The 25,865-nt window shown below is 40.9% G+C and overlaps 2 protein-coding genes across 5 annotated transcripts in view; one reads left to right on the top strand and one right to left on the bottom strand.

Annotated features, from left to right (window-relative positions):
• Positions 1 to 2,035, top strand: part of AP1S2 (adaptor related protein complex 1 subunit sigma 2) — a 30,008-nt gene extending 27,973 nt beyond the window's left edge. For all 4 annotated transcript variants that reach the window (XR_007164372.2, XM_048066710.2, XM_066981579.1 and 1 more), the window contains one exon: positions 2 to 2,035. Coding sequence is in view for 3 of the 4 variants with exons in the window: in XM_048066710.2 (XP_047922667.1) it covers positions 2 to 49 (48 nt within the window). In the remaining variant the exon portion in view is untranslated. The remainder of the gene's footprint in view (position 1) is intronic.
• A 4,615-nt stretch (positions 2,036 to 6,650) lies between these two features.
• On the bottom strand, positions 6,651 to 20,736 carry ZRSR2 (zinc finger CCCH-type, RNA binding motif and serine/arginine rich 2). The gene is made up of 11 exons (XM_048066700.2): positions 20,601 to 20,736; positions 19,059 to 19,138; positions 18,875 to 18,971; positions 18,482 to 18,590; positions 18,052 to 18,138; positions 15,900 to 15,938; positions 13,982 to 14,097; positions 10,823 to 11,036; positions 8,406 to 8,461; positions 8,111 to 8,220; positions 6,651 to 7,440 (listed from the first exon to the last, which is right to left on the bottom strand). The coding sequence occupies exons 1-11, from the start codon at positions 20,645 to 20,647 to the stop codon at positions 6,959 to 6,961; spliced, it is 1,437 nt and encodes a 478-aa protein (XP_047922657.1). The 5' UTR covers positions 20,648 to 20,736; the 3' UTR covers positions 6,651 to 6,958.
• Positions 20,737 to 25,865: the final 5,129 nt, after the last annotated feature.

Raw genomic sequence — 25,865 nt, forward strand, 5'->3', positions numbered from 1 at the left:
GGAAGCAGAGACCCCACGTAGTGTACTTGAAGAAATTGGATTGACATAAATCTTCAGTTCCGCTGATGACATCTCAGTGTTTCATACTGTAAATGTTCACTGCCTTCATTGTAATGTTTAGCTAATGGTGTAAGATGCTGTTTGTCAGTATTACTGTTTTGCTAAGCTGCTTCATTCAGGCCTACAAGAGAAATTCTCCTTTTGAAAAGGGAACAAGAAACTGAAGTCCAAACACGATAAACGAAAGGGAATTAGATTTAAATTGACTCAATGTCTCTCTTCTCTGCATTTATAGAAAAATTGCATTTGATTTCAGTAAGTGTACTGTTTTTATAAGCAAACTTGACTTCAGGAAATAAATGTATCATTGCCATAGCATATCTAAATGAACGGAAACTACATGGACAACTTCAAGTATGAAATGTTATATTGTAGAAATTGTGTTTATGCAACCAAAGACTTTCGTTCATCTATGTTTTTAGTCAACAGTTGTGATAATTCTGCTTTCTTTCAGTTGATGCATTAAGATTGGAAATAACTGTTTACTACTGAATTTGCCATTATACCAAAGAATCCTCTTAGGATCTGCATATCAAACTGGTTAAAAACTGTTAAGGTGGTAATGCTTTTTGCAAGAAAGCTGCAAACTGATCATTTACTAGCAGTGAAGATGCATTTACATGTAGTTATCTGAGCAAAACTGTGCAAGTTACTATATTAAAAAGGGAATGCATGTAGTTAAAAATACAAACAGGGAAACTATTTTTAAATCAGTATTAGCTTGCTCTGAATATAAACACACAAAAAAGTAGCCTTTTTGACACTATAGAGGTACGTAATGAAAATGGGATACTTTTGAACATGGAAAGAGGGAGCTTTACAAAAGGGAGTTTTTATGATTTTCTTTTGAACTCTACAACTTAATTTGTATTACAACTTAATTTGTATTTATTGGTGTTTTATAGTTATGCTTTAATGGGTGTTTAAGCACCTTTAGGAAAAACAGTGTCAGCTTCATGTTTGAATACTTTTCTTGACTTTTATCTTTCACATGTGACGCATCCCTTATGAAACTCCTACCTGGTATACGGTGGTATAACCAACTAATTTGCAGTGAGAACTTTTAAAGCCAGATTTGTATACGAGATTCACTGCAAATGGGGCAAAGTGATATCAGGTGATAGTTTGACACTTCTCGCAGGCTGTTTAATTGTACATTCGAACTGTTTCACTTGAGGAGATGTGGTTCATGTATGATTTGCGAGTTCTGAGAGGGTATCGGCACACCTGGGAGTAGCAAAGTTCTGTGTGCGTGCATGGTCCCTGAGAATGCCGGGCTTTGTTTCCCTCTCTTCCCTTCCCAGCAATTTCACTGTAGAAGTCCATGTTTGGGCTGGGTCAGTTAAGTAGGTAGTGCCATGTATGTTCTCACCAAACTGAGCTTTGGCATGGCTGATGGAGGCAGTCGTGCAGCACTAGCATGAGCAGTTACACAGCCGGGGGAGAGCCAGGCTGTGGGCCTGGCCTGACGGGGGCTAAATGTAACCCACCAGAAGGGGGTCAGTGGTGACAGGCACAAGTTCCCTGACCTAGGTCCCAGTGTGGGTGGCAGCAGAAGGCAGGGGTGGGTCTGCATGCCTCGGTGGCGGTGCTGGAGCAGAGCCTGTGAACTCGCAGCGTTCAACTTTGTCTGCTTAAGCCATTTGTGGGATCTGAACATACCGCATTGCTAGAGACCGTGGTTAACTTGAGGCACACACAAGCAGTGGTTTGCGTTTCCTCCGTGCATGATGTGCAGGGATAGATGAGGTTGAAGTGGTGTTAGAATACCCCTCAGCGTGAGATGGAAGCGGTGGAATTACCTTTAGTCAAACCTGAAGCAATTTCCTACATATTGAGCGTTTTTAAAGTTTACACTGTCACTTGTACGTGCTTGGCTGGGTTAAGCTTTGTTGTGATTGTGATGAATAAATTGTTTGACCTCCGTCGTACTGTCACATTGGTTTAGTTGTAATAAATGTCCATTTTTACACCATTGCTTTGTGTTTATATGTAATTAGTTCATTTTTTTTTGCAGAGGGAAAAAAAAAGGCTACTCAGTGCCAGCTTTAAAAAAAAGGGAAATTTTATTACAGTGCTTAACCTGCTCTTGAGCACTTTATTAAAAAAATGTGAGAGAATACTGTGTCCAAGATTAGTTATTTACATCCATTTAAATTCTACAGAAAGCAATAAATTAGCAAGTTTTTGGAAGGCTTATCACATTAAACATGGAATTTATTAAAGTGGATGGTAAATTGTTGCGGTAGTGCCACTTCACTTGAAGTTAAAACAAATCACGTTGCTTGAGAGAGGGTTCTAGATAATACAAGCTCGCGGTTCAGTTCCATACATGGGATTACGAACATGTCAATGCAGCATTCACAGTCCTAAGTCCTAGTCTCATCCAAAAGTTTCTCTTGACTCACCTGCTTTCCAGCTTTCTGAAGCAACTGAACTGCCTGATGTTACCAGCAAAAGCATAGGGAAAACTTACCATCTTTAGGGCATTCTTTAATGTGGACGTAAGATTTTGTTTCTTAAATTTCCTATCTTAGCTAAAGAAGGGGGGGAAAAAAAAGCTAAGGAATCCTGTAGAATTTCTGAAGCGTTTAGGCAAGGGATTGTTGGCCTGAGTGCCTTCACTGTGATCACTGAATCTTCAAGTTGAAGAGGCCTTAAACATCTGCTGTTCCTTTTGAGTTAACACTGGGGTGATGGTCATGCTGTGGCTGCCTCCTTGCTGAATTACCATGTTTATGGGTTATGCTTGTACAGCTTGCTTTCTACTCAGTCCAGTAGCTTTCTGAACGGTAGTTGTCAGATACATTTTTTTTTAAATGTGATAGATGCTGTATTCAGCTGATACATCAGAGCTGAATAGAAGGATGGGTGGAATAAGTGTTTTTTTAATTACAACAAGCTTACAGTGACAGCAAAATCAGCTGTATTCTTTCAGTGATATAAGAAACTAAATTGAGCTTTAAAGTTTTTAACTGGTGTTTAACTTTCACATTTTTAAAGTGCTGTTACAGGACAGGAAGCAACAGCATCTCTGAGCAGACTCCTGTATTTCTTCTGAAAACCGTTACTTTGCACTTCCCAAAGATGCTGCTACTGGTACAGGTATATAACCAGTAAACATCGGGGTAATTACTGATAACGTGGTAACATGCAACATGTGGTAATATGCAACTGAATCAAGGATTGTCCTCCTGAAGGGTTTAAAGCTGAAACATTACTCAGAATGTTTTCTGACCACTCATTCCATCATTAATGGAAAGTGCCAGAGAGGAAAGGCCTTCCTGTACGCTTGTTCCCGCTGTGTGAAAATGCAAGTCTCGCATTCGGCATGCGAACATGTGAGCCCTTCTCAGAGCTGCGCGATGGTAGCTGGCTACTCAACAAGCACAGCAAGCATCAAGGAAAGGGAAATCACCTCAAAGCAGGCACCGGTGAAAACATGAGGGTGTGCTGCTGGCAAAAGGCAAACCTATTTCCCAGGTGCCTAAAGGGGCAGGGATACTACTGGTGCTTACAGGAGTAGCTCCTACCCCTGTCAGTGTTCCCTTCTGCCACAGGAAGCGTGCTAGCTTACTGTCATGAAACACTTCAGGTAATCACCTCGAGCGGGACGGTTTTCATGAAGTAGTTGGACTTCCACCTTCAGCGTCCTGCTCAGGTACGTTACTCCTTCCACAGAAGATCGGAGCAGCACCTGCTCCCTGCCCTGACTCCATCGGCTGGCTGGCTGGCCCCTGCTGCTGCCCTAACCCCCTTCTTGCAGCTCTGTGTCAACACCTGCTTTCATAATCAATCCAAAGCCTCTTGGTGATCCTTGCACAAATAAATTAAAAAAAAAAAGTCTGAAAGCAACTGCCTTAAGCAGTCATTAAAAAAAAAAGTAGTAATTCAATAGCTACTAGGAATTCACTTTATAAGGTCCTCTTATGTGGATTATGCAGAATAGTACATGGTGAGAACAAGCTATTCCTTGCAAATTTAAATCCCTTCTGTGGTTTCTGGGGTTTTTCCCCTTTGGAAAAAAAGAAAGGAGCTTAACATTTAAGAACTTCTAGTCTCTTTGTCTCGTCAGAATAAATAGCTCACTCAGCTAATAAGGAAACACAACCATGCATATGACACTACTTAAGATTATGAAGTAGGGAAACTACTGAAATACATGAACTCTTAATTTCGAAAACTGGTTAGAGGCCAGGTTTCATGCTAACAAATGCAAACAAAATGTCAGATCTACAGCACTCAATTTCTGTGTAATAAGCAGACTGCATGTGAAACAATGATAATTATAGCTACCAGTTCTACAGCGCACAGGTGCAGCCAGCACGTTGGATCCAGACCTCAAGAAAAAAAGCTGAAGCCTCAGCCATTAGAATAGCAGAAATAAAGTATATTTAAGTTTTACATGCATCTCTGAGCAACGTTTTTAATTAAGAACTTTTTTTTTTTTTAAAAAAAGATAAAATACAGCAGCTCAGCTTCCCTGGTCCCATTACAAAACCGTGGGGACAAGGAGCCTAATTACCTGTGGAATTCTCACATGGGTCTTAGTTGGCGCTTGGTTTCTAGTCCTAGAGTGGTCCGTTTCATTTATTTCACCCTGCTTGTCACAGATCTTCACAAAATCGGCATCCTACCACCCCTTTCACTTCGGGTCGAGCTCGGTGATTCACTTCCCTCAGACAATGCTCAGCAACAGCATGAGCAGCACGCTGCACGGCAGGGGATGTACAACACACCGCAGGTGGCACAAATCAACTTTTCTACCCGAGAGCCTTAACCAGCAGGCTAGTTCACCAGAAGGCAGGCTGTGGGAGCGAGGCAGCACCAGTGAAGTCATCTTACTGGCCTGCTGGTGATGCAGCCCAGCAAGTGGGGAAGGCCAGTTCAACTGTACCGGTTTGCCACGTTGTGCACAAGTGCCCCAACTAGACAAGTGAGCATCTATGAAAAAAATAGAAACCCTTGGGAAAACATACATGTAAGATCTAGGCAGGAAAGATACATTATGAGAAAGCAGTTGTCACAAATTTCTCAAATACAATTTAAAACAGTGCTGTCTATCCAGCAAAATCTGCCTTTCAAATGAAGTTATTATTTCAAAAGTTATTACAGTCCCTACGTCTGTTAATAACTAAAACATTTAATCAAATTAACTAAGCTACAGTTCTGCCTACAGTTATGACAATATATAGTGAAAGTTGGGTTTGAACTGAACAACAATATATAGCACTTCTGTTGTATTACTCCAAATTGGACAACAGTTACACATGAAAGAAGGAAAATGTATAATCAGCATGCTAGGTGCAGTATGCATTTAGAAAAGCAAAAATATATATATATATATATTATATCCAGAAGCAATGGTCATTCACTCTTAACTATCCCGGGGGAAAAAAAATGCTTTTGCTATGAGGAACACTACACTGGAATTTGGATGTCCAGATTTTCTAAAGAACTTGATGCTATGTTGTTGAGTCATAACAAAAACTTATTTGGGAGCATTTCATGCCTACTTCAGAGACTTCTAACTTAGCAAGTGGTCTGAACTGTACTCAGAGGCAGGAGTCCCAAGTTCTTTGGAGAGGCTGAAGAGAGAGAGAACTATCTCTGCGGACAGCAGACACCTGGGGCACCCGCACCTTCAGGGCCACAAACTGCTCTCTCCAAGCATAAACAGACATCGAAGTGCCCGAGTTAAAAACGTAAAGTTAAACAGTGTGAAGTATAGTCCACTTAACAGCACAAATCTTTCATTTAAAACTGAAGAAATAGCTAATAAGAACTTTGCTAACTGCAGGTACTCCGCTAACACAGCTGTCATTTCTAAAAAGCTTCGTCCCGATAACCTCATTTTTAAGTACCCCTCTCCACCTTGACTGTAGGGAAGCTAGGCAGTAGGGTGCCTTAAACTGCAATATAAGCCTAAAAAAAGGCTTGATATCAAGTCCTTCTCTCACAAAAAAACTGAAATATTACTTCAGGTATAAAATAATACTGAGTTTCTTTAGCCACTCTGCAACATCTCGAGCCTTTACAGCTACGCTCCCATCTTTAGTTACCAGATTTACACTTTTCCACCCACTCCATAATAGGTTAGGCAGGTTGTTTTGAACTACAAATGGTATGCAACCAAGAAGTATGCAAAGTATTTTCTGCCTTCACTCCAGGGATTACAAGTGATTGGTCTCCACACTTACTTGGGGATTAAGGTACTGAATAAATTGATTGTTTTCCTGTGTAATTCCTACTTGGTTTTAGTCTACTGCAATCCCTACAGGCAATTAGCTCAGCAGCTCAGTCACAGGAGAGAGAAAAATCCAACACTTATGACCACAAAGCTCCTACTGGGCAAGTATTGTACAAGCAAACAGTGAAGCCTTTCAGATCCCTTTTCTCCAATGCATAACACGATTATGGTACTTTGTCTACAACGAGATATCCCATAAACATACGGTAAACATAAATGGCTGTCTTTTACACAGACTTCAACTGGCAGTGTGCTGTTGTGTGAATTGACAGCACACTAGCTGTTCTGTACTAACTCCTTACAGGGACAGTAAACATTTAACACACACATTACACAGAAATAAGCATATACCAAAAAAGCTTTACTTCTCTTCCTATTTTGTATTCAGTATGCATCCAGATGTTGCAGTAGTTCAGAGGGACAGAGTAGCTAGAGTACTTGACATTTACACCTTATATAGGACTTAAACTTTTAATTTTCTGAAGCTTAGCACACAGTAAACTAGGTTCCTTTATTAGGAAGAAACATTTTAATGTGCAAGAACACTTTATTTGAAACTCAAATGTATCTGGTGCCCTATTGGAAAGATTTTTGTCAGCTCTACATTTGATCAACATTTGATCAATTAGCAACTTCTAAGATTAACTCTCACTTTGTTTTGGGAGTTTCACTATTTTTTCCTCTGCTGCTTGATCTCTTTTTACCCCTACTCCTGGATCGAGAAGAGCTCCGACTTCTGCTCCGACTACGTGTTCGACTGTAGCTTCTGCTGCGGCTGCGTCCTCTCCTCTTCCTTCCTCTGCTGCGAGACCTCCTCCTTTCTCGACTCCTTGACCTGCCAGACCGGCGCCTCCTCTTGTTTTTGCGGCGATTCTTTTTTCTCTCAGATTCTCCGTTTCTGCGGTAAGAATGATCTGAGCTTGGGCTGCCCCTTCTCCTTGACCGGCTGTAATAGTCATCACGATGGCTTGATCTGTTTCTCCTCTCAGAGTTTTTAGACAACTGATTAGTCCGTTCAGGAGAAATACGTATGTCTCTATTGGCCTCCCAGAACTCATTGTTCGGATTTTTGAATACATGAAGAAAGTTGCAGTGTTTCCCTCTTGGACACTTCTGCCTTTCAAATAAGCCTGCAACAGATTAGGGTTTGCTTTTTTTTTTTTTTTTAAATGAACCAGACCTGTTAAACCTTCATTATGCACCTACTGGAAAAGAAACTTTCTGAACTTAATTTTGCCTCCTCCAACAGAAAAACAAGTATCTGAACGCCTACCAATTTAATTCACCCAAGATTATTTTTACGATACGTACTTTTCTTGGAATTAACCTTCTAACATGTTTTTAAGACGGCTATTACGGCTTTAGCTTAAAACTATTTTCATAAATACTTTTAGTACTCTAAACTTTCTAAGAATGTAAATATAGAGAAGTCAAATGTAAGTTACTGCTAAGAACTGTTGATGGTTGAGAAACTATTGTTGCTTTTGAAAGAGATAAATTTGTATTTTCTGCACTTCTGCTTTAGTGTTGTTATTATTTCCAAAGCTGGGATCTACGTTTTCTCTTCCCGTCCAAGCAAATCCACTAGGATGATTCAAACACTTAAGTGACATAGGACAAATATTCCCTTTCCTTCCTAGAGCTACACAAACAAGTAAGCATATTTGTCTTCCAAATAGAAATGAACTCGATCTGAAGCACTGGCTGAATTAAAGCGACAGATTAACTCCCCCTTTTTCACTTCTACATTAACTCTTTCATTAACACACGTTCTCTTTTACAAGCGTTTATGTAACTCACCACAAATGGCAGTCTTCCATCTTGTCACAGGACAGAATTCACAATGAAGCTGCCGGCCTGCATACCATCGGCCACTGAATAGAGCAAGAGCTGCCTGGCAGTCCTTCTCCCTTTAAAAAAGAAGAAAGAAACAAACAAACATGTAACATCATCACTGTACAAGCATTTAGGATGTTAGTTACCAATTTTAGGCTCCCATTGCAGTATGAGAACAGATATTTGGATTATACAAACAATTTTCATTACTGGGCTTTGGAGTTTAGTTCTAAAACTTGGTAAGACTATGAATACTTACGACTGGTACTGGACATACACATTTCCTCGCAGGTGAGGCTCATAGTTGCAACTGACCTAAGGAGATCGAAACATTAAGTTAGGACACCTGAAGGCTGATGCTGTACAGCAAGTCACGCACGTGAAGGTGGCAGCCATTCTGATTTATGACAGCACATCAATATGAACTTGCATATTATTTTCTTCTAAACATAGTTTTAGTCAAATGTGATGTTCAGACAACAGAAAGGCCTTCTGGTTTACGTTTGTATGTTTGCAGCATTTTGCTTTGATTAACACTAGGTCCTCTGCTTCAGTTAGTCCGAAAGGCAGCTTGTACTCCATTGTCTTGCACTTAATTCTGGGCCAACCCTACTACGCGACTGCCAAGTCCTGCTCTGAAAACATTCGGTAGTATCCCCATGAGGAAATGTGGGATTCATTATGGAAAAAGAATCTTTAGAACAATTTACCTTCACAGCATCCCTGTGAGATAAGTTAGAAAAGCTGAAGTCACTAGCTTTCACTGGACAGTTCTGATACACCATTTTTCACAATAATTTAGCATTCACAGTCTATCTGGACCTCACAAAAATACACAATTTAACTTCCAAAAACCTTGTTACTGGTTACTAGGGATGCTGAGTCGGGCAGGCCCAAGCTGGTTAGGACCTTGTTAGTTCTCCAGAGCAGAACCGTGAGCCCAGCCTCTTCTGCCCCCAGGCCTCTTCCAGTATCGGCACCAAATGAGGCAAGCAGCTTCTTTCATCACTGGACCCTGCCTGACCCTCAGAGAGTACACCTCTGGATTAGGCAAGGGCTTCAGAGGCAACAAGGAGCAGTTATGTAATTAAATATTACAGAGTAAACAGTCACAGTATCTGAGATGAATAGCAATGTCAGTGTAAGAACAAGTAAGAATGACCTCACCTTCAACATGTTTGGGTGGGAAAAGAAAAGAAGGGCATTTTGTCAGAATCTGCCAGATTCAGGAGTAGCTTCCCAGAAAGAACAGTAAGAATAAAACCCCGTGCCACGTTGGAAATGGAAGTCAATTGAAACAGGGATGAGTATAATACGATTATAAATGGTAGGAGAGACTCAACCACGGTTGAGATTCCAGCTGCCAACACATAATTCCAAAGCATCTCTAATAACATGAAAATGCCTTTGAAAATCAAATTACAGTTGCACAATTACTTCAGAAGCTACAAAACCCCACACTAGAAGCTCTTACCCCATTATTAGCCACAGGGATCCAAGTATGTGCAACTTTAGCAGATAGTTGCACATAACACAACAAAGATACTACCTTAAGGATCCGAGTTTGATGGTAAGACAGCGTTTCAACCCACGCTCCAGTGGGAATCTAGATCCCATCTTCTACGATGGAGTATTGCTGGCTAATATCCCTCGAGTCAAAATAAGGTGGGATACTCATCCAAACAAGTAAAGGTTTCTTTCTTACAACCTCATTATACAGCTATTGAAAATTCACTTTTTTTTTTTTTAAACTTAACTTTCCTCTTGCTTGAAATGCTAATTTCTGTTCTAAGGCAGCTGTCAGTACAGAGAAACAAAAGGAGAAAAGGCACAGCATGCTTCCTGGTGACTACAGAAAAACACTTAGGAACGGCAAGCAGAAAGGGATGCTGTTACAAGGAGCTTTCACCATCCAAGCTGCACGTTTTATGACAACAAGGGACTGTCCAAATGCAGCATTCATCTCCAAGGTCTCCATTTACAGGACCCTCATTTGTCCCCCTGAGAAATTGTAATATAAATAGGAAAAAAATTCAGGAAACCAGATGCAGAAACTAAGGGTGGATGACACATCTCAACACCATTTACACAACATACTTCTTCGTAATACAGCCATTTCAAATTAATTCCTGCTACTGAAATATCTGCTACCTTTTCGGTTCATTGCCACTTGAGTTTATTTTATCTAACCAGTTCTAAAATGACATTATTTGGGTATTATACTCCAACTACTTTTTGTATCTCCACAGGATCATTCCTTTGGTGCAGCTTTAAATGGCACAAATGCACTAGCCCAGATATCTTTAATACTGCCTAGCAGTTTTAATCCATGGGCCCTCTGGGGCTTATCACAGGCTAAGTAGAGAAGGGACTGTGAGGTTAAGTGGACTGTTGTTCTGTACGAACACCTGGCAATATAAAAGCACAAGCTTTTATGACAGTTCTGGAGACTAGCAGAGAAGATTCACCCAGAATGCTCTGTAGCAGCGGTTGGAAGTTTACAGGTGCCGTGAGAGATGCACAGTTTGCAGCAGACACCAGACAGTTCTCTCAAGTGTATGGGATTTAGCTAGAGCATGCTGCACAGAATTCTCCGAAGGCTAGTAAAACACAGCTGATGTGGTATATGTTAAAAATTGAAAAAAGAAAGACAAGTTATTACACTCCTATGCATACCTTGAATTGAACAACCTTCCCCACATTCTGAAACTCAGGGAGCACATCCTCGTAGAACTCCAGGAACTGCTGGTAGGTTTCCTCGTCACTGTACTCGAGGCTCGCATCGGTGTCGTAGTCATCCCGCCGGCACTGCTCCATGCCAAAAGTAATGAACATCCCTCGGACAAGCAGTGTCTTACTAGACGTTGGGTAGTTATGCTTGCGAGAACACCTGCATAGTTACAAAGAAGAACAAAGAGGATTTGCACTTTTGGCAGAAGATGAACCTGTTGAAGCTTCAAACAGCTGCCATTTTGAGAAAGCTCCTACAAAAGAAAACCCACTAGTGGAAAATCAAAGTTACACTGTTATTAAAACAGTGAAGTTTGGAAGTGAGTTTGCAAATAATCTTCATGCTTTCTGTCAATCACAAATGTATTCTTACATTAAAAAAAAAAAGTCTGCAGAAGATATAGATACCCATAACATTAAAAGCCAAAGTTGCAAGGCTTAAATGCATTCCCCATTTCTCAATGGCTTTACAGAAATACTGAAAAGTCTTTACAATATTAAAAAAATAAAAATAAAAAAGTCCCTGCTCTTCGTTTTGCAAACTGAAGAACTTTTACTGGTAATGTTCTCAGCACACAGGGAAGAGGGGGTTTGTGAGGTGCGAGGGGGCTGAGGAAAAGAAAGCACGTCTGGTCCTTTAGTTGGATGAACACCTTATTGTTTTTTTTTTCCATTAAAAAAAACTGCTTATTATAAACAAGTCATAGCTTAATCTCACCTTCTGGGCAGCCATAAAACCATTAAGATCTCCCACACTGTCTACCATCTTCAGGCTACCTCCCTCACGAAATACAGTTCTCCCCCACAAATCTTTAGATTTGGTAAGAGCACGGATGCTAGCCCCCATGTTTATTTCACTGTGCTTTATGATCTGTTTCAAACACTTCACAGAGTAACTGGGTCATACGCTCTCCAACACATTTCTGCTTTTCATGACATGATCAGAGCAACAGTCAGACTAGTCTGCTCTCTTATCTAGCAATGGCAAAGCACAGACAAACTGGGGGAGGTCAGGTCTAAAACCAGTAATTACAACCTAGACTTAAGACAGAAAGTTTCCCTCTGCATCTTGCCAGCTAGGAATTGACTCACACGTTCTGATTTACAACTTCGAAACCAACCAACCAACCAAAAAAAACACAAACAAATGAGACAATGAATTTTATCTTTTTTGATTTGAAAAGCGACCTCATTTCACTGGTGTTTGTATGATGGAACACAAAATATTATACCCAACCAGTATTGCCTGTACAGAGATAGCACATGACAGAACAAAAGCAACCCCAAGGAAAACAAATGACCCAGAATTTAGTATTGCTAGAAAATAATTAGTATTTAAATTACTGTGATTATTTGGTGGTAAGGGATGGACCAGATGATTTTGGAGGTCTTTTCCAACCTTGACGATTCTATGATATGAGTCTAAGATCGTCTGAAAAAGTTTTGTCTTCTTCAAGACATAGTGAGCTTTGACAAGTCAGTCATTATTTTACTAATAATATCAGCTCTCAATTTTTCACCACTGTGGCCCATTTCAGCTTCTACCCTATTTGTTCGTTCCTTATCCTGCCTGTATCTCGGTCCTTCTACTTGTGGCTAGCAGCAGAGGATGAAATGACCAGAATATGAAGGCAGTATGTTATGTGAAGACAAAGAAGGAAGGAGAGGAGACAACTATAAGTGAGAGAAGGGCAGCATAGGATGTTTCTCAGTACTTAGTTACAAAGCTTATGCATAGTTTGCAGCAAAACTGATTTATAGCCAATTCATAGTTAACCCAAGGAGGTTACCTCCATTAAGTACCTCCAAAACAAAAATTAGACTGCAAAGATTACAAAGAACTGAGCATTAAAATTTCAATAGCAATAATGCTGTTCATGGTGAAACAGCTGCCCAAAGTTTTATTTAGGCATTCAACACATATTTCAGAATAGAAAAAGATATATGGGACTGAAATTTCTGCAGAGTTCAGTAATCACATAACTGTCCACAATATGCATCACTCTAAAACAAATTACTTTTAGGAGAATGAGAACTACAGGACACGGATCACACACATTTCAGTGATACAAGTTAGTTAAATGGCCGTACTTGTTTATGCTGAACATTCGTGTAATAAGTATCAGAGTTTTTCCCTGCTGATCTATTGTCCCTCCTTAACGCGCACAGAAATGAAGGGATTTTCTAGTCAGACCCTTCATTTGGGACACCAATTTCAGTGATCACTGATGAACCTGTACTCCCGGACCCATTTATGCTCTTGACTTCCTCTGTGTCCTCTGGCAACAAATTTCACAATTTGTTTCCTATGAGGAAGATTTTTTTTGTTGTTGTTTTACGCTGGTAAATGCTTGGGGACACCAAATTAAGCTGTTTCATACTAAAAGCAAATAATCCTTCCCATCCTGCTCATGACTTCAACGTTCATCTACCACAGCTCTCTTCCATCAACTCTTTGAAAGTGAAGAGCCTAGATGCATTAGCCAGTCCTCCTACAGAAGCTGCTCCTCATCTCTCATCACCTTGTCGTCCTTCCTCTGTTCTCACCTTGTACTGTATTTCCCTTCCCAGACAGGGCACTCACAGCAGTATACAAGAACCAAGAATGAGTGTATCACACGTTTAACAGTATACAAATAGGAGAATTCTGGAAGCTACTACAACATCTTTCCCAACTGTGCAGATGTACCACAGTTTTGCTTTAGCTGACATCCTCCTATTTATTTATTTATTAAAAGATGCAGCGTATGCAAACTAATCAAGATAAAAATCAACATCTGACATGTCAGGCCTGTGCTAATAGCAGAAATCAAATGTACTCTGTCTGAATGTATCTGTGCATCTGCCAGATCTAAGGTAAAGGCAGTCTGGCCAGTGGAACCAGAATGTACCATCAATAATGTGCCTTAACAATAAATGCTTCAGTTCCAGGCAGTCAACAGTTTTCCTCTCAATGTCTAGTTCCACCATGAATAACAGAACCCCATCCAAATAAATAAAAGTGATTTATGAAGCAAGATTTCTTCACTTTGCACATAAGCTAATGAAGTTGCTTGCCTCTCACCTCTCCAAAACATTCCTGCTGGTAAATATTCAACTGATTACCTGTCTCCGAATCGGCAGGAACCTGTTTTGATATAGAACGGGCAATTTGCTCTGTCCTTCTCTGTTCCTATGTTCTCTGGGGGCTCTGGGTTATGCCAGGACACACCATTCTCCAGCTGTGGAAAAAAAAAATTAAAATACATATAAGTTAAAAAATTAAAAAAAGAAGAAAGATTTAGTATCAAAATGAAGCTGCCAATTAAATTCACAGGCAATTACGAGCACTGCATTAGTACAAATGCAAGCTTGAGCCTATTTAAGCTTTTATTTTTTTAAACAAAAACCAACCAACCAAACCCAAAGCTACCCAGTGCCTTGGGTCTTTGGTGATGGAAGCCCCTTTTCTTGAAAATTGTGCAGTTTTACGAGCAAGTCTATATTCGTAATTATGTATTAACAATAAAATATAACCAAACCGTGTCTTTTTTTTTTTTTTTTTTAACTTCAGCGAAAGAAAAGAGCTGTGATATTTGCTCCTGAAACAACAATTTCATTTATCATCCACAAGAATTACAAATGTTGGGACAGTTTATTTTCATTCAGCTAAACCAGTTAGCTCCTTCATGCCAGCACTTATTACACCTGGCAGGTAAAAGTCTAGGACTATTTACTTATCTGTCCTTGCAAAAGCTTAAAGCTCAGTAATACTATCATTTTTTATGCTGTTAGGAAAGGCTAAATAAAAGTAACCTGCCAAAGGCCATAATTAAAAAGCAATTAAATTCACAGGTAGCAGTGGAATGAAAAACATCCATACTGCTCAACTCAGGCCATCACATTAAGATTTCTAAAATTCAAATCAGGATTATCAAGTTGCAAGCATTGGTTGACCATGAACAAAACAGGTTTTAAGAAGGTAATTTTCATTAGCCAAAAGATCTGTAAAGCTAACTAGCCTAAGCTCTCCTTTTAAATTAATTGAAAACTGTTTATTTATGAGCAGCATTTGACTCTGCCACCAGTTCTGCTCATGACTCTCAGCCATAATTTCCCCTCAACAAAACAGCACTACCACTGTTCATGCTGCCAAAGTAACTGAACCCTGAACTGATACCACATGAAGACCAACATGCAATATTTCTGTCTCTGCCCTTGCAGAAGTGGCTGCTAATACATCTTCAGCACCAGTCGGGTAATAGCTCTGAGCATTTTTCTACCCATATTGCAAAATAAAGGTTTAGATTCCCTGCCTAAGAAAACTCCTTAAATGCAATTCAGAACCGAATGTAGCTAATAGCAATCAACCCTCAACAGGTAACTAGGTTAAAATTTAATTTTCAGACTTATGCAGAGTACAAGTATTCACAAATTTAACCGTATCAGGTTGTTCTCTAAGGAAACAGGAAAAACTGAATTCATCATCTCTAAGTATCAAAGGAAGACTGCAGTTTTCCTTACTATACACAGCTTGAGAACCACATTCTTCCAGGCACTCCAGCAGTTACCTTCCCCCACACAGTTTTCTCTCCTTAAGGATCTGTGCTCTCCTATGCTGCTGAATGTTTTTTAAGCAGATGGGGGATTCTAAATAAGACAACTTTGTCTTGCTACCCAGAAGGACTGACAGATTTATTTAGAATTCTAATTCAAAAATCCACTGTTCCTAGGTCTGTGGGTCAGGCGTTTTGTTGTTTTGTTTTAAATACAGCACACAGCAGTATTTTCAGATTCATTTTTGACTCAGACCTCCTGAACAGGAACGAGCATGCACAAATGCACTGCCATCAACCAGCCAGAAACACACTTAATTATGTTCCACCCAGTAAATAATTGTTTACTGCTCACGCAAACCACTACATATTGAATTTATTCAGGCCATTAGGTTCTTGAGAGCAGATGGACAACACGCTACAAGGCAAACACCGGATGGCAATTAAATTATTTTTCAGTTCTTTTTTCAAAAAGACGCTGAGCGTACCTGGCTTTCGGCTTGATCCAGCATCTTCTGCACAGCTGCCTATAAATGGTGCAAACACAGGACTAGTGAAAATCCCAAGGACACACAAAACATCTGGTTTCTTTAGTTAAGAACCTAATTTACAGTACTCAATGATTATGCATAATGAAAGTTTCATGGGGTTTGCTTTAAAAACAGACGTTTTACTTTGCTTTGTAGCATTTCACATGGTACAAAGCTGTTAAAGGATACATCACACTAGACTTTCATGTGGACCATTTTCTAACCTAAATGCTAGACAACCTCAAAAATGTCATAGTTTCAAAAAAGATAATCATTGAACTACTGAATACTTAAATGCATCTCTTGATCTAGTACTCAATCTAGTCACAGTTAAATTTGTAATCATTTAGTTGTGCTAAACTTTTTGACTTGGAACATCCTACGTACCACAGAAAAACACACTGCTTAGTAAGCCTCTGTTAAACCCAAGTTTATAACTGCTAAGAAATCTTAATATCAGAAACCCGGCAAGCTTTGCTGTATCTAGTCTTTCAAACAGAGCAAAACAATGAGGATATTCTTTCCCTTCCCTCCTCTAAGTGGGATGAGCAAAGCAATAGACACACTCCAAGACTAGCTGGAAATTAGTTCTCACAAATTATCCTAGGAAATTTCAAGAATAAAGACATTTAAAGATAGCCAATGCAAGAAAATACATTATTGTTGTTCTGATTTGGAAGAGAATTAATTAGATCTAAAAAGAGGAGGAGCAAGTTAAAAAAAAATACAATTCAATGTGAGGAAGAAAAAAAGACACAAACCCAAAATAACTATTTTCCCATCTTAAGGGGGAAAAAAATAAACCTTTTCTTTCAATCAGTGAGTCAGAATTTGAATAAACTGCAGTTTGAAGAGACAGGTCTAATCAATTTACTAACTTTCTGTTGCTGAAATGGGTGGCTCCACTCCCAGCTGAGCACTCACAGTATCCCTCTGAGCGCATGTCAATGCCCTCTATGAGCCAATTTAGCTCACTAGACCAGTAAATTAGTAATCCAGAAAAACAAACAGAACAAAACCCAGAAAACAGCTTCCATCTAGTTCAGGAGACAAAATTAGTCCTCTGGAAGCTTGGGCAAACCCAGACAAAAAGAAAGGGAAGGAAAAAAATCCTGCTGTTACCATGGTATAGTTCTGGGAACTCTACCTCAACCTCCAACAGGGGATGAGACCAACATTTTCTCTCCCTACTCTGCAAAGAAAGGAATAGATACACAGCAGAAGAGGAAGACTGGCAGGAAACACAACTGTTGTGTTTTTTTCATTCGTCATGGAAGTGTTATGTAACTCGTGACATTAAGTGCAGCGATTAAGTGCAGGAGACAATACCACGTGCTCATGTCTCTCCTAGCGCGGCTACCAGACACGGTATCAAGGCACCTCCCAGGAGCTGTGCTAAACTAGAATCTTTTGCTAATGTGGAGAAGCTGATGTGTCACGGATCCTGGGAAGCTGCAATCACCCTTTACTGGTGATAGGCCAGTCCTCCCTTTGGATTTCCATACAGGCATCTTACATCCAGGTTATTCGACTCCTAAAACTTAAGAAGAATGTACACTTAGTGTTATAAATGAAGTGTTATAAATGACTATTTTCAGTATAACTTTTTTCCTCCACTCAGGAAACTCTGAAAAAAAGATACGTCCTGTTGGATGAGTCAGGTAAAGAAGAGCTGTAATGTATCTTTTGATTAAGAACTCTGTTAAGGAACAGCAGCAACGTAATTCCATGTCCTCCCTGGGAATTTTCTTCAATACTGATCATGTTTAACTGGGACATTAAATAAGGATCACCTTTAACATAAAGATGTAAAGAAGTGCACATACCAGAACCTGCATTCACAGTGTGCCTTCATGTTTAACTGATGTAAAAGAGTACATATTACAAACAACCCGATGATTTAGAATTAGTTATCCTCCCAGGTAAACAGAGTTGCTAGCTCCTCTTTAACAATGAAGAATAATTTCAGCAACTTGGAACTGAGAGAAGTAACTGAGACATTTATACACTCGCAATTAGAATAAAATCCGCCTTCAACATGCATAGACTCGTGCATCAAATAATGCGAGAGGATATGTAACACGTTTATCCTCCCACTGCCAGGAATCACCTCTCTTTCTCTCTTCTCCTGTTGCTTCTGCTGCGCGACTTCTCTCTCTTTTCTTTGCTGCTCTTCCCATTCTTCTTTGATCTTTCTCTTTACGATAAAAGAAGATTTTAAAAAGTTATTTAAGGAAACAAATAAATACTTTATAATCACTACAGTCAAATTCAAAACTATCATGCTGTATTGTAACTCCTTGACCATAAAGGTCTCAGTCAGTCATAAGCCACTAAATCTCTGAACAAGAATCCATTTAAAGAGTATTTTTGTCTTTTTAATTTTGCTATCTAGAATGAAAGAAACTACAGAGCTTACACTTTCAGACTTACCAACATCAACAAAGTTGCACACACTGCAGAACAGTAGAAGATATTAAACGAAGATTTAAGTTTTCCTTATTACCAGGCACAACTATAACACTCAGTTTATACATCACCTCTTCTTCTTCTTGACGTTTTCTTGCAGCCTCTTCTTTTTCTTTCTTAAGCTTGAACTCTTCTTGGGCCTTTTCTTCTCTCAGCAACCACTGCTCATGCAGTTTTTGTCTACCAATGAAACCAGATGCCACTTAGACAAATTTTACTGACTTCCTGCAATTGATATGCATATAATTCAAATTTATTAGTTCAGCATTAACTACAGTTTATCTAATACTCTTTAAAATAGAAAATCCCATGAAAGTCATTCATGCATTAGAAAAATCCTGGGTAGCATAAAACACAGATTAAGAATTCTGTTTTATAAAATATATTGAGACTTTTCAAATTGTCAAAATGTAATTGACTAAAAACCTATCTACTAAGCATATACTAGTTTCTAGCTGTTTCACCTTTCTGCCTCGAGCTTTTTTTCCTCTTCTTCTTCTTCCTCTTCTTCCAGTTCCTCCTCTTCCTCCTCTGACACTGATTCATCTTTTTCTGTAGCTTCTGAGAAAAGACACAAAACAATGCATCTAAATAATCAGATGTCACAGTCAGCAAAAATAGACAACATATGAAACTCTTCGCACTTACCAGAGTCTCTCAGTTTGGCAAGTGCCTGCCGCTTTTTTTTCCGCTTTTCTTTTTTCAGAATAGCTCTGTATTTTTGATGGCTGAAGATGAGAAATTATTTACGTTACTACACCCAAACAATTAAGTTTTGCTGTCATACATACACTCAATTACATCAGCAGCACCAAATCTCACAACTGCAAAATTAATGAATATTCATATGAAACAGTAACTCCACAGGAATATCTGGCATGGTAATGAAATCCGCAACTATGCCGTTAGAACTGCACGTTGCCAGCAATAACGACCTCACTGGGAACCAACACACAGTCTCATCCTTCCTGAACTCTGCAGGGCTTAGCATTATCACCAACTTCATGAAATCTCCCCTAGAGTCTGACCTTTGGTTATTAGGTAAGATCTGGGAGAAGAAATTGGGCGTATCCTGGCCTGAAGTTGTGATACCCCTTTCAGAATATTTTAGTCTTCCTCTCTTTTTACATGGTATGAAATTTTAAGCCTCTACACTTCTATCTAGATATTCTCCACAGACAGCAGTTTTAATGCATGGCTATGAAAAGCACACGTAACAGTTACCACAGATAATTCTCAGGTCCATTTTTCCACCATTGAATCTTGGCCACACTCGTGTTTTGCCTGAAAACTTGTCTGATAGCTCTGCTAGTCTGTTCGGAAACAGCATCTTGTTTTCATTATGGTTAAAATCCCTCCAAATATCTAATGATCCCTTCACACCAAACCCTTCTTTTTGTTTTTCCTTCTAGCTCCACTGTTTCTGGCCAGTTCGCAGCAGCAGAACAGCAGGGATGATCTTCAGCGCTTCCCATCCCGCCACTCAGAGCGTTGTCAGCAGATCAAAATCCTGCCATTTCGGGACGTGCAATTTCACAAGGCTCCAGAGGCGTACCTCAGACAGCCCCAAACTCACCTCCATCTCTGAGTTCGTGGCTATTTACGCCCCCGCCGCCCGCACAACGGCGCGTGCCACTGACGGCAGCGCGGTGGTTACCAGGGAGCGCAGCGCCTGCCCTCAATCACCAACGCCCCGCCGCCCGGTCAGCCTTCGGCTACACAAGCCCGGCGTCACCTCCTGTCACGCCAACCGCCCGGGAGCCACCTCGCCCTCTCGGCTGATGCCCGGCACTGACCAGAGCACCCCTCCCGCCCAGCGCCCGCCTCTTCTCAGCTCCTGCTGCGTGGGGCTCAACCCCGGGCCAGCGCAGCACCCCCCGCACAGCCGCACCCCCCCACCTCCCGGCGCCCCTCCGGTGCCCGGGGGCTCCCTGCCGGCGGAGGCGGCCCCCCCCGACCCTCTCGGCCCCCCCCGGCCCTCAGGGCCCCGGCGGCGGGGCGGCCATGGCGGCACGTAGATGCGCCACTCCCGGGCCCGGCCGCGAGGCGGCCTCAGCGCCGGGCCCGCCGCACGGCGGCACCGCCGAGCCCCGGCCGGGACCGGGATCGGGCCGCGGCCCCCCCGGGGCACCCCCCGGAGCCTCCTCCCTTCGCGGCGGGGGCGGCGGGGGGGGCGCGGCCCGGCCTCACCTCAGCTTCCCCAGGGGGGACTCGGGCAGCAACATGGGCGCCGCCATCTTGCGGGGCCGACGGGACGTCACGTGACCCCGCGGCGGAAGGGCGCCAAATCCCTTCCGGCGCCCCCGGGAATGGCGGCGGCCGGGGGAGGGAGTGGGGGCGGGGAAGGCAGCCTGAGGTGGTTGTGTCCCTCGTGCGGCTGCTTCCGCCGGTATTCGTACGCTGTTAGAAGTATAACGTCTGTAAAGTTCACAAAACAAGTCTGAAACTGTTCCTGCACGCCCTAAAAAGCGGGATGGAGAGTGCAGCCGTTGCTCCTCCCCTTCAAAAACATTTATTATTCAGGGGGAACGCCTTAGGAAGCACTGCAAATTCCAGTTTCCTTAAGTTTAAAAAGTAAAAAGGTGCACTCCCCTCAGTCCCTCCCCGATACGTGTCACAATTGAGTCCTTCACTGTAATACACACACCAATTTCCCAACCCAACCGAGTAAAGCGCTGCATGTGGTGCCCAGCATCGCGGCTGGGCTCTTTCCGTGCACAGTGGGTTGTGCTGTGCTGGCAGTCCCCAGCTGTGGTAACTTGCCAGTTACCTGCCTGTGTTGCACCAGCTACTTGGTGAAATACGCCTGGAAAGGTGATGTGGGCAATGCCCACCACTAGGTATCCTTTTTTTAGAGCCTTTTTTAAAAAAATCTCTTGGCTGATAGATGGCTGCTGTGGCCTAATGGCTTCCCAAAGAGCTGGGGGAAGTCAGAGCTGTGTAGCTGGGGCACGCCAAGCAGGTATGTTTGTGAATTTAACTGACAAAACCGATACGTTCTCATCATCCTGTCTGAGGAATCCTATCTCTCATGATTATGTACACATTTCACGGCAAGATATGAGCTACAATGTGCAGACCAGCACAGATTAGATGGGCCAAAATTTGCAAGTTGTCAGTAATCAGTTGTTTGGCAACAAGCATTATAGAAGGCAGCATTTGAAGGTAAAGTATATGTAGGCTTCATCTGGCCATGTTTTACGTAGTCATTAATAATGTATATCATTGATTAATACCTAAATTATTGGCATAAACCCCAATGCAGGAGCTTACTTTGTATATCCTAGAGGTGTTAAACTGCATAAATAGTCCAAGCTGCTGGCAGTGAAGTGTACCCGAGCAGGCTTTGTAAAAATCAGACTAATTGAGTGTGCTGTTCATCAATAGCATAATGACTGTCGTATTTATTCTGGACCTCAGTGAAGTTATTCAGAGCAATTGTGACTACTATAGTCAGCAGCTATGTTTGCCAGTTGATCAATGAATATTCAGATGATGACCTTTCTACTAGTACTTTACCATGTTTCAGATTATAGATTGTCTTTTAAAATGGAGTTGACATCACTATTACTTTTACTGTTTGCTTGTGCAGAACAAATATGTAAAACACACAATTTGCTGCATTAGATACAGAAGATGGCAGTATTGTGCATTTTAGAACTGATGAACTATACACATTCATGAAAGTTGTGAAAAAGCACAAATGTTTCATAAATCTGATTTTGTTAAGGAGCTACAACTATAACTTTTTATCCTCCCTTTAACAGAGTAAATACCATAACAACTCTCCTTTAAATTGTCTGTAAGTCGATATTGAGAAATTCACTCATTTCTTTCATTAGTATTGTACATTTCATTATGGCGTTTTCCCAATATATTTGTGGAAATAACTGTCTTAAGATTATAAATTTGAATAGTGAAAAGGAGGATCTCTTTATAAGACAACACAAAAAAACATCAGCTATAACAGACATTCATAATTCTGGAAATGCTTCTGCAACAGAAATAAAATAATTGCATTTTTCTCCGTTTTGTTTATTCTTATGGATTATGCATGTAGCAACCACCCGCTATTCAAGCATAGGTGCAGAGTTCCATGTAATTTAATTGTTGCAGCGCTGTGAAAGTATTCATGTCAGAAAGAAACAAATATGACCGTTCCAGCTTGGCAAGATCCATTCACGTATCCAAGATAACGCAGTCTTCCAGTAGGTAATTCTTAGCCCTTACACTGGGTTTGGAGAACAGAGGGCTCTTCAGACATGGCTTATTTTTGTGGAGACCTTCAAGAAGTTCGCATAACTCGCTCTTGCATGTTTCCCAAAGAAATATATACATACACTGTATGGTTATATACATGTCCCATCACAAGAAGGTAGATATGAGCTGCTCTGATTGTACTTTGCAGAACAGAGAACGTTTCTCATACAACCTGAAACTACATACCATATTCCATTATAAATCTACATGCCTTGTAAGATATATGCACAGAAATATATACATACAGTAGGCCAGCTCTGAACCACAGTACAGGTATCCCATTTAGCACACATTTGTGCTTAGTGGCCACGTGATCCCTCTGGCTTCCATTTTCCTCATATTTCCCACCAGTGCAGGCAGATACAAAGTTTTCATTGTTTTTTTGTTGTATGCCCAAGCCTTATGGGAAAATAAGGAAACAAGCAAACAAACAAACAAAAAAATTTAATAGTCATGCAGTTTATTTTAAAATAGGCTATATCCTATTTTTTGACATACACTTTTGTAGAACAGCAGTACCTATTTTATGGAAATATACAGCTTTTATTTTCCTGTCTGAAGAAAATGGAACTAGGCGAATATGTGGGAAGTGACAGTAAATCACCAGCGTGAATTTGGTTGATTGAGAAAATGTGTTTTTTTAAGGAGACACTCAGGAAGTTTTAGGGCCATGGCTTGTACTGTACGGTGGTTGGCGAAGTGACAGCGACAGCAGCAGCACCGTCATTCCCCAGCACGCTGGAAGTTGCTGTTGCTCATTCCCAATGCTAGCCCCACTGTGGGTGACCATCTGTGCTTTTCACTGCAAAGTGCATGTTTCAAGGTGATATATGCAAAATCTAGAGAGCACATCTTTCCCACACCTGCTGCCTAATCGCTGCACTGCTGTCTCAAGGGGTAAATGATTTCTCAGACACTGTGTACTTCTGTGAGCCCTGATAAAAACTCCGTGGCAATGTAAGCTACTTCTCCAATATTATAATGATGACTGTGATTATGGGCCCCATTCCACACACAGTTCCCAAAAATATTAACAGAAAAACTCCCATTCAGTGAGACTTAGGCTGGACCTATAAAAGCTGACACTGGTCTGTTTGATGCTGCTGGCATTCAGGTAGATCCTCATCTCACCAGCTTCCGAAGACTGCAGGGGATGTGCGGCATTGCGCTCGGGGAACTGCACAGCACCGTGTACAGCCAGCCTGCAGTGCTCTAGGTACATTTCCATGAGTGACTAATGCTGACAGTAGCACATTGACTCTTTCCTCATAAGAGTTGAACACAACTATTTAAGACTAAAGATTAACTTCCACAGAGTTTAAAACTGTTAATTTGTCAAATTTGAAAACTGAGGTTAAGTTTGGCCATAGCTGTTAATTAACTTATATGATGGCTATCAATATTTTACTTTCCTGGGATTTTTCCATTTCAAAGGCATTGAAAGAAGCAGAAAAGTACCTTGCTAATCACATTGAGAGGATGGAAGGGTTTTATTTGTTTTACCAAGTCATATGCCTCCTAGAAATTTCAGTCCTTTCTTCATTTGTTTCGAAGTCTGAATTACGGTATACTGTTAAGTATATACGTACAGATAATGCATGAACTTCTGGAGGTCACAAGGACGGAAAAAAATGATACTGCTATTTTCAGCGAAGCAGACAAATTCACTTCGTGCAAGAAGGGAACTAGTTCCTTGCACTAGTTCAATTTTATTTTCAAGTTGCAGATTGCACATGGGATTCTGCATGGCTGTCACCCGTAGCTCAGCCGCAGTTGGAAAAACAAAGTTAATACAAAAGAGGAACTATTAAATGATCAAGTACATCAAAATACTGAATTAAAAGCATGTTCTGTTTGCATGTAGATTGTTGTTTGTTCAAGCAAACTGATATCTGGCTGATTAATCAGTAGCAAGCAAAGGCAGATGTGCTTTAACAGTGCTACGTTATCTGGCCAAAATGGGAGAAAAGAGGCTGGGCAGAAAGTAGCTCATACAAGTAGGTTTATTGGAGGGATGTAAAGTGGCAAAATGTGTGTCTTCCTACATTATGCTGGTATTTGTAACCTGAAAAGTTACAGTGCTTTTTACGGCAGTGTTAAAAAATATGGTGGGTTCGAAGAGAAGTTAGTTTCCTGCTAATATCCAGTCTAGGTGTGTCCGCCTGCCTTGTTTAATAAAAATAAAATAAAATAAAATAAATAAATAAATAAATGAAAACCATGCCAGCTTTGGAAAAAGATTTATAGATGTGCAGCAATCAGTTGTTTATGTGCAGTGGTCTGTGTATGCACAGCTGAATAAGCGCGTGGGGCATCAGTTGGGTGCATCTGGCACGCATCCAGGTCACTCTCCGTGAGCTCTGAGCTGGGGCATTCATCACACCACCCCTTCTCCTGGCCTCCTCCCCTCACCACCAGGAAAATCATCCGTCTTGCTGCTTGCCAGCGTGACAAAGCAGTAAAATCAGCCATCCTGGCTGGAAGTCAGCAGCTGTGATCAGGGAATCCAGCCTTACCCTCCGAGGCTGTTCCCGCTGGGCGCTGCGTGCCTGCAATGTACTTTGACACTGGCTCCATGTGTTTCTAAGGAAAGAACTGATTTCCAGTGGCCAACAGCAGGGAGAGGTGACAACACATCACAGTGGCAATCGGCTCCATCTGCGTGTGGGAAAACAATGCTTTGTTTTTCCACCATCTTCCCGTGTACTGCAGTATGTCCTCCACAGAGAGAGCAGAGTTCAAGCTCTCGTTATTGAAGCGACACACATGAATTTAGCATGAGGCTAACAAGGCTCAGAGTCTTTTTAGATTTTTTAAAATTACACATTCTACAGAAAAATGGTAGTTTTTCATGCATCTGTACATTTTTAGTGCTCTCCTTTTGATGCACGTAGACACAGTGTTAGTTTGAGCCATCATTAGGAATGAATAGGTCACTTTTTTGTTTTCATAGACATAGATTGAACATCTAAGCAGATAACAAATCCAATAGTTTTATACTTGGAACCGGTTGTCTAGAGAGAGTAAACAGACGGCCAGGAATCAGCTTGATTTAATGACTTTTAAAGATGGGGTATCAATTCCTTTAACAGTGGCTTCTAAAAACAAGATTAAATTAGTGAATCAGTAAATTCTCAATTACCTGAACGTCCAAGTATCCTTATGTAGTAAATATTGATTACTGTCCTTCATAAA

The sequence above is a fragment of the Anser cygnoides genome, chromosome 1, assembly GCF_040182565.1.
Source record: "Anser cygnoides isolate HZ-2024a breed goose chromosome 1, Taihu_goose_T2T_genome, whole genome shotgun sequence".
In the NCBI taxonomy this organism is placed as follows: Eukaryota; Metazoa; Chordata; class Aves; order Anseriformes; family Anatidae; genus Anser; species Anser cygnoides.

Bases quoted from the DNA above. Each gene is read 5' to 3' on its own strand.
- ZRSR2 (XM_048066700.2), bottom strand. From the start codon at position 20,647: ATGGCGGCGCCCATGTTGCTGCCCGAGTCCCCCCTGGGGAAGCTGAG. The intron at 18,139-18,481 runs GTGATGTATAAA...TTTATCGTAAAG, and splicing joins AACGTCAAGAAGAAGAAGAG to AGAAAGATCAAAGAAGAATG. The intron at 14,098-15,899 runs GTACGCTCAGCG...TTTTTTCCACAG, and splicing joins TGGATCAAGCCGAAAGCCAG to CTGGAGAATGGTGTGTCCTG.